Below are 13,122 nucleotides of genomic sequence, written 5' to 3' on the forward strand. Positions count from 1 at the left end.
AAAAAATGAATAAAATAAAACTAATAGTGACACCAATAAGGACTAAACTAAAACAGAAAGATTTTAAACTCTAAAAACTAAACTGAAATGAGCAAACCCATTCGAGAAACTAAGTGAAACTAAACTAAATTGAAAATAAAAATTAAAAATGAAAACTAATGAAAATTACAAAACTTTAATAACTGTGGAGCGCTGCTGTGGGAGGTTATGTTGCTCAGATAATAATTTGGCCCTTCAGACTTGTGTGGTGACTCAGCATGAATCGTTGTAAAGGGGCTCAGTCATACAACCTGCCAGGCGGTGCATGTTACATTATTGAACGTATTTATGCCCAGTTTCTCTTCTCTGTATTTTCTACAGCTCATGCACAAAACCATTTTTTTTCTTTCTTGCAGACTGAATGTTGATTAAAAATTAATGTACTTAGGTGAAATATAAAGAATCACACCAATATCTACATAGATCTCAATGATGCATTTTTAATGAGTGTGAATGAAAGCTGGATTTTTATTAACTTGCTGTGTATTTACACCTACGGTAAAAATTCTGCTCGTGTTATTTACACTGCATTTTAAGTCAACTTCTGACATGATATTGCTCTTTTTACCTCTCAGAAAAGAGATTTTTACTTTCATTTAGCGCTCATTTTAGTGCCATATGAAATAAAGTATTACCCATCTTTTCACTCTCGGATTCTTCAGGGTCACTGAGGGAAGTATTTTTTCTATTTCATGTACTGTTTATGACTGTTAACACTTTATGTATCGTGTCTTTAAGTTCTGAAAGCATTAAAATAAAATACAGTGGAAACCAAATGATGTCGGTTACAGTGATCAACCACTTATATAGATTAAAAAGCTTGGCACAGAATCATTCTTGTATAAAAAGCTGTTTGAATAATTTGCTGAAAGCAACCAAATAGTCTGCTTGCACTGTTCATTTGGAGTCTTTTCATACATGACAACATATATATATATATATAAATCTTTCAGCTGGTTATCTGAGGCTGGTGCTGTGTGCACAGTAAATTTAGTTTTTCAACAGTTGCTGAAAAACTTCTCACCTTGAAGCCAATGACAAACTGTCAAAAACAAGCCAATGTGATGCAGCAGCGAAACTACAGTAAGCTATATTTTTATTTTTGCATTATAGTGTATTGGAATTAGTCCTATACACAGACCAGTCAGTCAATTTGTACAGTAATTTGAAAAGTGTTTGAAACTGCTGTACTGTATTTTGAAACAGTCAACAAAAGCTGTCTGTTCCATTACTTTATATTGATGTAATTAATATCTAAATATGGTCTGCATGAGAAATTAAAAATGTTCTAATATAATTATATGCTAAAAGTGATCAATGTGACCCAACCAGAGGTGATTACTACATAAATTTCTACTGTAATATTAACAGATCTTTTCTGAAGTTACTCAGGCAAAAAAACAATCAAAGTGTATCTTAATAATATCATTTTTTTCTGTTTTTTTTTTTTTACCTGACAGTCTGATTGACACTCCACTGGTTTCCAGTAATGTGACGTTAACTCTACCGCTGGTAGCGTTGAAGCCAGTGACTGTGAAGGTGGTGGCCTGTCTCTTCCCCAGATACTCGTAAAAACCGCTCCACTCAGAATTTGGAGAGAACACATCCACAGGAACTACAGTGAAGACAAACAGAGAGAAACAAAAACAACAAGAGATATAAAGCTTGCTTCACTGTTTTTTTTTTTTGATCAAAAGATTAAAACAACTGCTAACAATACCACCACTGCCTCAAAGTGCGAGCAGCAACACCAGGTGATTTTCTTAGTTTAAGAGGATCAACTTCAGCATTCTTGTCATCCAACCTTTCCAACATTTCCCAACCACATGTTTAAAAGTCTTTGTGTCTCTTTGTATTTGCCAAGAAACAGACAGAACAACTCTACCTCTGATTTCTTCATAATCGACCGCTCCAGTGAGTTAGTGAGTCTCTGTCTGATCGCCACACTTACAACTATGTCTTATTCAAAACTCAACAGCTTGAGTATTCTTGCAAAAAACGTACAACTTTGGTCTTTTTCTCTGGTGTTGGTTCACTGGCTCCCTCTAAATACATATATTGATTATAGAATCCCACTTCAAACTTACATGGTATTACATGGTATTGCACCTGAATGTTTCTGCTGATTTATTTACTCCATCTGAGCATTCGTCCGATAAATCTGAAACAAGACTGCTTGTCCAGACAGAAGACCCATGTGGTCAGCCTCCTACCACAAGAGCTACCCCTCTCCCGTTTGTCTATTCAAAAACAGTATGATGAACAGTATTTCAACTTGTCAGGAAAAACAAGGTCTCCAGGAAATATGCATGTGCAATCAGTACAAATACTCATTACATCTTTGGTTTGAGCGCAACAATGTACGTGTGTGCTTATTCTGCATACCTCGAATCTTGTTCTTCTGGATGTCTGACTCTCCTCTGGCTTTGGGATTGACTTTCACTCCAACTGAAACATAAAACAGCAATGAGTCTAGTTCAGCTCATTAAGCTTGCTGACAGTAGATCTGGTATTGACAGGGTTGGAAATATATGACTGATTTAATGTGTGATAAGACTAAGAAAGTGTGATAGGTATTAATATATAAACATTAGAATCTAATCAACTACTACATTGATATCTGTCAGTTCTGGTGTTTCACAGACAAAAAAGGACAAAAACACAGAGCAGAAAACAGCTGGCAGTCTGGTTATAAACTTGATTGTTTTGTTGTCATACGTGACGGTATTCACAACCAACCACACTATGAGTATGTCATATAAAAAATAAAAGATAAAACATCACCCCATCATTCATGATTGCCAGAGGCTGATTTAAGAGAGCATGGCAATGATATCTGGGTGATAATCTGTATTTATCTTAAACCATATGGGATTATGCCCATCAGGCCATTTTATACAGGCACTGCTTTTTCAAGATAGGATCTGAATACCTTTACAGAGCGGGGGTTTGCCCGACCATCTCCCATCACTTTTGCAGGTTCGGTGCTCTGATCCCCCGGCCAGATAGAATCCGTCTTGACAGGTGTAGATCAGCGTATATCCCAAGGTAGGCAGATCCATAGATCGAACATCTACATTACTGGGGGTCTCTGGCTGTCTGCATGAATGGGCTGAGTGATGGGGAGGTGAAAAATAAACACATTGTTAGTACTGAAATGTGCTGTGACGTGTTCCCGTCTCAAGAAAAACTCAACTCAAGAAAAAAGGACAAATAATATTAGTGCACAGAGTAACAGCAAACAATAACAGACATAATTATTCTTTACCTATGCATTCAGGTTGAGTTCCACTCCAGGTTAGATTTTCTAGGCACGTTCTTGTTGTGGAACCGAGGATGTGGTAGTTCTTGCGGCACTTGAAGGAAATCTTACTTCCAACCTATGTAACATTAAAGCACAATAAAAAGTCTTCTTTATCTGCTGGTAAACCTGCAGTTTCTTAAGACCTGCCAAACCCAACATCATACAGAGATGAGTGTATATAATATGCATCTATCTGTTTCTCACTGTAACGGAGACTCGAGTCTGCAGTGTAGTTCACTTCACTGATACACCACAAAACTGTAGAATAACACTATGCTTCATGATCAAAGAAAGTGTTTATGTCACACTGACACTTCTGTCCACATTTCCACACTCCCTCTCTCACATCCATATGAGTTTCTCCCTGCTGCGAGTCAGCACACTTCTTCATCAGCTGACAACGTGAGTGTTGTGAACTCTCGGGAGTAAACAACGTTCACATTCACATTCATTAGTTGCAAACCGACACATTCAGTTCACCACTCGCCAAAAAATATTTTAGTGCATTCCTGGTTAACACTGCATACTTCTATCATTTTGTCTCTTTTAGTGGATGTTAGTCCTGCATAATGTGGGGAGTAAACCTCTTCCTCCCTTTTTGGATATGTCAGGGGAAATATGATATGTGGATAAAATCCAATTTTACCTCCACAAATTGAAGGATTTGCATGTTTGCTTAAATTCCATTAAGGATTGAACAGCCAATATATTCCATCAACAGGTTCTTATCTGTGCTCCAGACAGCCTGGTTTCTTAGACAAAAGAAAATATTGCCTCTCTTTGTCGTCTGTAAAGTCTAACCTTAGAAATCTGGGTGCCACTTTTGACCAGGTCTTTACTTTTGCATGTACATTGTTTGATTGGCTCCTACTTTTCCAGCTGAGGAACTGTGTGAAACATTATATCTCAGATGGTGTTTATTACTCATGCATTTAGTCGTTCCATTTGCATTATTGCAACTTCTTCTGTGCATCCTTGGATCACATAAAAGCTGTAGAATACTGCTGCTATTTTTTTACATATACTTTTCAAATAATCATATTTACATCCTTTTACCGACTTCACAACAAGTTTAGGTTTTAAACAGTGAAACACAACCTTACTAACATAATCATTTTATTTTAAAACCATAAAATGCATGCATTTTATATAAAATGTCAGCATGGCAGTATCTCATTTGTCTTTTTTGAAGGATTATCCAGTAGTTTTACAAAGAATACAGTCAACTGATATATTTCTCACCTGAAAGCCCTGAGCCATGACAGGGATACCATAGGCTGGAGTACCTGGATCACGACAGCTGTTGAAGGCTGGGTCTATACACAAACACAAACATACACATTGAGCATTACATTTTTATAATCATTCTCCACGTCAAATAAACATTCTGATATAGGGCTGCAACTAAACGACTAGAGTAGATAATTATCCTGCTGATTTATATTTTCATATTCACTATTATATGATTAATCATTTCGTCTATAAAAAAAAATCCTCATCCCAATTTCCCAGAGCCCAAAGTGATGTCTTCAAATTGCTTCTTTTGTCCAACCAACAGTCTATAACTCTTCATTTACTAGCAGCAGTAAATCCTCACCAGAACCAACAAATGTTTGACTTTTTGCTTGAAAAGTTACTTAACTTTTCGATCGACTGAATAACTGGTTAACTGACAAGTTGTTGCAGCTTTAGCCTGATATTTCATGCATAAACATACCAGTGTTCTACAGTTCACTGCATCATCAACTTTCACACACACATAATTGTTTTTGTTGAATTTTTAATCCATCCACTAAAATTAGCATAGTGCAGCGGTTCAGAGTCTTAACAGTATCACACTGTATTATATTCTATAAATTTAACACACATTATATTTTAATCTGCAAAGTAAACTGTTGCTACATGATTCAGAAGTAGACACAACATTTCCCACTGAAATATAAAGCAAAGGTATGAAGTTGCATAAAGTGGACGTTGTAGAGTAAAGTATTAATAGTGGAAAAATGCAGTAGAACAAAGCACTTAAATAAATGTTCTTTGTTACTTTGAACCTCAGCTAGAGCTTCTAATGTATACGAGAAAAAAATTCTAACATCAAACAGCAGCAATTATGAAAGAAAAAAAAGGAGTAATTTAACACTGGTCAGAGCATTTTGATATCACTATGGATACATTTTCTGGTTATGTATGACAGATACACAGTTACAGAGATATTGTGTGATAGCAAGAGTTTTGCTACAAGGCTGCTTTCCACTTCAGCTCTTATACAATAATTAATCTTTATCTAGTGATTTCACAACTTGTTTCCAAAATAAGTTTCATGCTTTCTGAACAGTTACCACAAAAACTGAAATTTCACTTTAAAAAATGATGGGCTGCTTTCCAAGATAAAATCTTTAGAGGAACCAAATGTTGACATCAAAACTACACACTTCATCTATTGATTAGATAATATCTACAGCTCAGTCTCCACACGAATACTAATGCTGAAATGTGTACGAGAGTAAGCTCCACAATCCTGTTTACCAATAATCTGATTTCACACAACTTTATTCATAACTTGTGCATGAAATGTTTTTCTGTGCAGTAAACAAAATGTCTGTTCCTCATGATTATGGAAAGAGTGTAATATATAATATTTCAGATTAACTTATTATCTCAATCATGGTAATGTTTTTCAAATGTATGCAGATTTTTCTAGGTGCACTTTTTTGATGTTCAGTGTAGATTTGACCAAGTTTAATGCATTATATTGATTTATGGATTCATAGTGGACATGCTACTAAACGTTAAACATCCTGTTCTCTTGACATACAACACTCTTAGGAGAAACTGAGTCTGCTATAATGGTTGCAGCAGAAAAAAAAACTCTTCTACTTACTTTGCTATAATCACTGTATTATAAAAAAAGTGGTATGGTATACAGCTGAAGCCTAAAGCTAATCATTATCATAGCAGTATACCGATTACATTTTGAAAACTGACACTTAGACTCACAGGGCCCTATCTTACGCCCGGCGCAAAGCCAATGCGCCGCCAGCGCAAGTGATTTTGCTATCTTATGCCAGCGCAAGTGCCATTTTTGCCATGTGGGTAAGATAGCAAAGGCACTTGCGCTCGGTCTGTGCCGCTGTGGGCGGGAGGTTTAAGCATGAAGGCAAAACGAAGGCGTGGCCGGGCGCGTTTGCTATCTTGTGCTCAGCGCATTGGAGTAAAACGCCTTGTGCCTTAGGGTCCTGTCTTGTGCTGATCGAAAGCAAGCGGGAGGCGCAATGGATTTAATTTATTCAAGGCGTGTCCAAATCCACCTTTGCCGTCTTGTGCCAGGGGCAGGAGTGATATTTTGCCCTGCTCCGCCCTTTGCGCCACCAGCGCAAAGCAGGATACACCTATCAGGTGGGCCCAAGTGCCCTCATTAATTCACAGGCGAGTTTAGGCCGAACATGCAATAAACCAATCAGAAAGTCAGCTCTCATCACCTTTTAAGAGGCAGGTGCCCAGCAGCGCAAGCTGAGGCAGCATGACGGCGGATTTACCAGGAGGAAACAAAGAGAAAAGATTTACAAAGCAAGAATACAGATGTCATGGTTCGAGAAGAGAATGTGCAAGAGTACGCAATATATGGAGTCAGCATGACGTCTCCAAAACAGCTTCACGCTGAAATAGTTTACAGTAACGCCTACAAAAACCAATACAATAAATATGAACTGCAAATGTCATGCAGATATGTAACTGGTTATGTTTTACATCGAATTACCTTGAAATTGTGTTGTATTTTATAATTAATTATCAGCATCATCATCATTAATAATTTTACTGGCTGAGGAGAGGGGGAGAGAGATGGTGCAGTAGAGAGGGGAGGCGAACAGATCCAGTCCAGCCGCGAAGCTTCCCGGTTCCGCTGGCCCACCTGAGCCAGGTGGAGGAGCAGATACGCGGCTGTCTGTGCTCCTCCTTCTCCTCCTCTTCCACCTAATCCTCATCTCTCTCCTCTCATCCTCCCTCCTCTGTCCCGCTGCGAAACAAGTTGTTCTGTTCTGAAGTTTGGAGTGTGCAAAATTACGCACGGATCTATCCAACCAGCTCTGTTAGAAGCACACATAACTTTTTTCTCTGTTGGGCTGGAGTCCTGTGGTCAAATATAGTGTCTTGTATATTTTGTATGTTATAGATCATAACTGTTCAATCATTGTTTTTCTGGATCATAACAAACAGGCAGACACAAACACTACAGCTGTTCCAGCTGTCATGCTGACTCATCTGATAAAGACGATCAGACAGGTGTGATCGCGGCCGTGCTCCCTTCGCAGGTCTATTTAGATTTATTAGGCTTTAAAATTATAATTATTTTCCTCTTTAGTGAGTTTATCTTTAAAGACACAGGCGCACACGGCTGTTTAACATTGATGAAAAGTGTTCTGTGATTGTAGAGACGTGTGCGCCTCAGCCAAGCGCGAGACACACGAACGCTTTTAATTTCAATATTTACATTTTATTGCTGATAAAAAAAAATATGTTCGAATAACACTTAACTAATCCACACTCACGTGGGAGGAAGAGAATGACCATAAATTACTGTGTTTTGTGATTGTAAAGACGTGTGTGTGTTTCGGCCAAGCCTGGCGGGTGCTATCTTGTGCTCAAAGACCACAGACTTTGCGCTTCGACCAGGTTTTGGCTGGTCTAAAGCGCAAGCGCGTTTTACTCCAATGCGCTGAGCACAAGATAGCAAACGCGCCCGGCCACGCCTTTGTTTTGCCTTCATGTTTAGACCTCCCGCCCACAGCGGCACAGACCCAGCGCAAACGCGTTTGCTATCTTACCCACATGGCAAAAATGGTACTTGCGCTGGCACAAGATAGCAAAATCACTTGCGCTGGCGGCGCAATGACTCCACAATCACCAAACACCTTAATTTACATGAGTCTTTATTCTCCACAGGAGTGTCGATTAGTGAAGTGTCCTTTGAACATATCTACCGGCAAAAAAGTGTAAATATTGAAGTTAATAGTGCAGGTATGTGTGTCTTGCCCTTGGCTGAGGTGCGTACACTCATCTCTACAATCACCAAACACCTTTCATTTATGTTTAAAAGTCGTGCACGCGCGTGTGTCTTTGAAGTTAATCTCACTAATAAGTACAACAGTACTATTATTATAATTATAAAGCCCAATAAATCTCAGCAGACCTGCAAACAGGATCACAGCTGTCTGATAGTCTTTATCAGATGAGTCAGCATGACAGCTGGAGCAGCTGTAGTGTTTATGTCTGCGTGTTTGTTATGATCCAGAAAAACAATGTTTAAACAATTATGATCTATAACATATAAAATACACTATATTTGACCGCATGACTCCGGCCCAACCTGAGAGAAAAAGTTATGTGTGCTTCTATCAGAGCTGGTTGGATATATCTGTGCGTAATTTTGCGCACTTCAAATTTAAGAAACTCTCTCTGGTTATTTCGCAGCGGGTCAGAGGAGCGAGGATGGGAGGAGAGAGATGAGGATTAGGTGGGAGAGGAGAATAAGGAGGAGCACGGACCGCCACATATCTGCTCCACCTGGCTCAGGTGGGCCAGCGAAAACCGGGAAGCTTCGCGGCGGGACTGGATCTGTTCGCCTCCCCTCTCTACTGCACCATCTCTCTCCCCGCTCCTCAGCCAGCAGAGTTAATAATGATCATGATGAAAATAATTAATTATAAAATCCAACATACTTTCAACGTTTTTCAGGTTAAAATATAAGCAGTTACATATCTGCATGACATTTGCGGTTCATTTATTGTATTGTTTTTTGCAGGCGTTAATGTAAAATAAATTATTTACACGTGAAGCTGTTTTGGAGACGTCATGCTGACTCCATATATCGCGTTTTCACTCCTCGAAACAGGAGATCTGTCTCCTTGCTTTGAAAATCTTTTCTCTTTGTTTCTTCCTGGTTAATCCGCCGTCATGCTGCCTCAGCTTGCGCTGCTGGCGCACCTGCCTCTCAAAGGTGATGAGAGCTGACTTTCTGATTGGTTTATTGCATGTTCGGCCTAAACTCGCCTGTGAATTAATGAGGGCACTTGGGCACACTGATAGGTGTATTCCGCTTTGTGCTGCTGGCGCAAAGGGCGGGGCAGGGTGAAATATCACTCCCGCCCCTGGCAAAGGTGGATTTGGACACGCCTTGAATAAATTAAATCCCTTGCGCCTTGCGCTTTCCACTTGCGCTTTCGATCAGCGTAAGATAGGGCCCACAGTGTGTTTGAGGACAGCAGTGATTCATTGAGTGATCTTGTGATGGTAGAATTTTTTAATTACCTATACAGGCTGGTTGTTGGCCACTCCAAATCCCATCAGCTTGACAGACTCTGGAGACAGAGCCAACCAGCAAGTAGGGAGCATGGCAGTAGAACCTGACCTCGGACCTGCATAGGAAAACAAATATATAAGTACATACAAAAAAAATAAACAAAAAAGAAAAACAAAAACAGGTGATGAGCAAGCCTACTGAAGCCCAAGCAGGATTTTAACATTGATTTCTTTATTCGTCTGAAGGTCTAAGAGTTGTTTTTGGTGTTTTTAACCCGATAAAATGTGGCTACAATATCAACGTGTCACAATACACAAATTTGTCATCAATCATTTTGATAATTTGTTCAGTTGTAGGTTGGAAACAAAAAAAAACCACTTTGTATCTACTTGTAAAGATGTGCATAGGAGAGGGATGAGTGGACCAAGTCATGTCTGTGCATTCAATGTTTACTGTACTGTAATGTGAAATTTGGATGCAGTTTTTTAGTGAGGCTTCAAAAGTGACAACACACTATTATTTTTACATTCCACAGGATGAAAAATGTCACTTGAGCAAATCCCAGTGAAACATGGTCTAAATGAAAACGTTCAGTCAATGTTGGCATGTGAAAATGCTCGCTGGGATAACAAAACACAGCTTCAGTCTTTCTACTTGATCGTTTTAAGCGTGGTTTGGTGTCCACAGGACAGGTTAGGGTGTGATTTGTAAGAAGTTTCTGCAGCTCTTTGTCTAACTACCTCACCTTTGGCCTGTATTGTTTTCTTGTTTTTGCTCACAAAATCTATTTTGTCCTTGCAATGTTTCAAGCTGACATCCAGACATGAGGGCAAAAAATGTCAAATCTATTTTTAGATACACTTTATCGAGTCAACATTTGGTAACCTTGATGGAACAAACAACACTTCTCCCAGGGTGGCTTCACAGTAAAGACGGGCTTCATGCTTTCCATTAAAACACATGTATTGTGAAGCATGTGCAGCAAATTTTGAGTAATTATCAACACTATCTTTATGCATCAGTTTTAGTTTACTACACCAAATGTGAAAATCCTCTTAGAGTGACAAAATATCTGTAAAGTTATCAAAAAGACAGCCACAGCAGGCTGCCACAAAAGTAAATTTAATGAAGCACAGATATTTCAAAAAGCTTCAGAGCCTTTCTGCAATGGTCATTTGTGTTATTATTGCACACATAAATGAAAATATGAAAAACAGTGTTTGTGTAAGTCAGTAACTGCTACATCTAACCACTGACCTGTAGGAAAAGATGTTCCCCTCTCTGAATCCTCCTCCAGGTGAGCCAGGATCTCCACACAGGACAGCTTCAATGAGACAGGAGACACAGTTAGTACCTTGTGTTCACTGCTAACATGAAGGGAAACAGTGATGTGCATCATTTAAAGCTATTAAGTACAAAGGCCCGCTAACTTACGCAGACACTGTGGGACATCTCCTGTCCATGTCCCGTTCCCCTCACAGGTTAACACAGCAGGAGTGGACAACTGGTAACCGTGGAAACAACTGTAGCTGACACTGGATCCCCATGAATGGTCGGTTCCTTCCACTTTTCCATGATGTACTTGAGGAGGAGGTCCACACTGGATCACTGAAACACACACACAGATTCAAAAGATCACTTTCAGTACTGATGATGTCATTTAATGTAACTCAGCATGTTTCAAGGAACAATATGGTGGTTCACTGGTTTACACTGCTGCCTCACGAGCAGGAGGGTCATGTGTTGGAATCTGTGCACTGGTCCTTCTTCTGTCTGTGTGTGTTTGTACAGAATTTGCATGTTCTCTCCAACAGGTGCTCGGTTTCTGACTATCCAAATACAACTGTTAGCTGTGACTGTAGGTGTGTTTCTTTTCAATTTAATCTTATCTGTCTTGATTTAGTTTCTACAGTATGAAACATACAGTATAATGGATGTACTATAAGCTCTAACAAGTAAATGAATGAACATTGCTTAGATTTTTTTTACTGCTTTTTTTAAAAAACCAAAATATCTTAATTGACTTTTCATTGGTCAAGTGTGTAAATACATTTACTCAACTACTGTTCTTAAGTACAATTTTTTGAAGTACTTGTACTTTACTTGAGTAGTTACATTTTTGCTACTTTTTACATCTACTCCACATGTGACGTATGATGAATGATGTAATGTCATAGATTAAGATAAAACTTTAGTTCTTTTAGATCTTTTAAGGAATATTCACAAGCTACCCAGCAGATAAAGAATATAAAGTAATTTACATTTTTCTGAAATGGACAGATCTGCATAATTATTACTTTTAATATTGGTACTTTAAGTATACTTTTGTACTTTTATTAATGTAAAAATTTAAATACATGACTTTGTTTGTAACTGTGATATTTAAGTACAAGAACTGAGTAATTATTCCACCTCTTAATAGCACAAAACAGATAAACTGTTAAACAAATAAGTTCAAGTTTTGATACAAGATTATATAGATCTCCCTGACAACAAACTGGGATTTCTAAATGCAAAGTAGTTACTTGAATGGCAGCGAGTACATCTGCTAACAAACCTATGCCTACATTTTTTTCAAGGACAAGGACTTCCTGGAAAGTATGGATGTGTGCGATTAGTCGACCTTACGATTACCACCAGAAATACAAGTTGTTTAAACTACTGATCAAAACTTCATTCATGCACAATGCCAGTTATCTATGCTTCCAAGATGTTATGCAGCCTCCCACCACAAGTCAGGGCTGTGGCCCCATCAGACAGCAGCCCCTCTTAGCCACACGCTGCAAGTGCATATGCCCCGATCGCCTAGGCAACCTCAGATGTTTATATCAACAAAGATGGAAAGATGACAGCTCATAAAACCAGCGTGGTTTGGTAGTGTTTTAATCTAGAAAATGGAAATAATGTTTAATGTAGACTGTGGCAGAATAAACTGGTATATAATCAGCTGGAGCAACGTGACAAAATTCAGCGCAGACATGGACATTAACCTGCAAGCAGAGCAGCTGCTGCTGCTAGCACCAGTAATGTTAGCCACACTGTTTATCAGGCTGGCAGCTTACATCAGCTCTGGGTCGTTTAACTGAAGACACTGTGATCCTCGTCGGTCTGAGAAGTTGAAGCACTTAGTGGGTTGTTGCCATGTTTTGTACATTTATGTGTAATGTTTGTTTTGCTCAACGCAAAGTAGTGCACATTTCAGTGGCTTTTAAAGTACAATTTGGTGATTGCAGACTGTGATTACCGGCTTCAAACAGCTCTTAATACATGCAATTTTTTCAGACAGTGTTTAACATTATAAATGACTAAATTCTGCTCAATTGTAGTGTTTTCTTAGTGTTAGTCCAGTTGATTAGTCTAAATTAAATTTTGCATTCAATTGACAGGGAAATTAGTCGCCAGCAGCATCCCTACTGGAAACAATGCTCTTCCCGCAGTGTCCTCAGTGGTAAGCACATGACTTCTGCATGTCACCGCTTCA

At 38.8% G+C, this 13,122-nt stretch overlaps 1 protein-coding gene across 1 annotated transcript in view; it reads right to left on the reverse strand.

Moving 5' to 3' along the window:
- The window catches only part of csmd1b (CUB and Sushi multiple domains 1b), a 228,740-nt gene that overhangs the window by 16,394 nt on the left and 199,224 nt on the right, over nucleotides 1–13,122 (reverse strand). Inside the window, exons 56-63 of the mRNA XM_084718622.1 lie at nucleotides 11,076–11,249; nucleotides 10,899–10,965; nucleotides 9,650–9,756; nucleotides 4,586–4,659; nucleotides 3,308–3,419; nucleotides 2,972–3,151; nucleotides 2,425–2,487; nucleotides 1,493–1,654 (exon numbers count right to left, since the gene is read on the reverse strand). Of these exons, the coding sequence (XP_084574748.1) occupies nucleotides 1,493–1,654; nucleotides 2,425–2,487; nucleotides 2,972–3,151; nucleotides 3,308–3,419; nucleotides 4,586–4,659; nucleotides 9,650–9,756; nucleotides 10,899–10,965; nucleotides 11,076–11,249 (939 nt within the window). The remainder of the gene's footprint in view (nucleotides 1–1,492; nucleotides 1,655–2,424; nucleotides 2,488–2,971; nucleotides 3,152–3,307; nucleotides 3,420–4,585; nucleotides 4,660–9,649; nucleotides 9,757–10,898; nucleotides 10,966–11,075; nucleotides 11,250–13,122) is intronic.

This window comes from Lutjanus erythropterus, chromosome 1, assembly GCF_056507025.1.
Source record: "Lutjanus erythropterus isolate fLutEry1 chromosome 1, fLutEry1.hap2, whole genome shotgun sequence".
NCBI lineage: Eukaryota > Metazoa > Chordata > Actinopteri > Lutjaniformes > Lutjanidae > Lutjanus > Lutjanus erythropterus.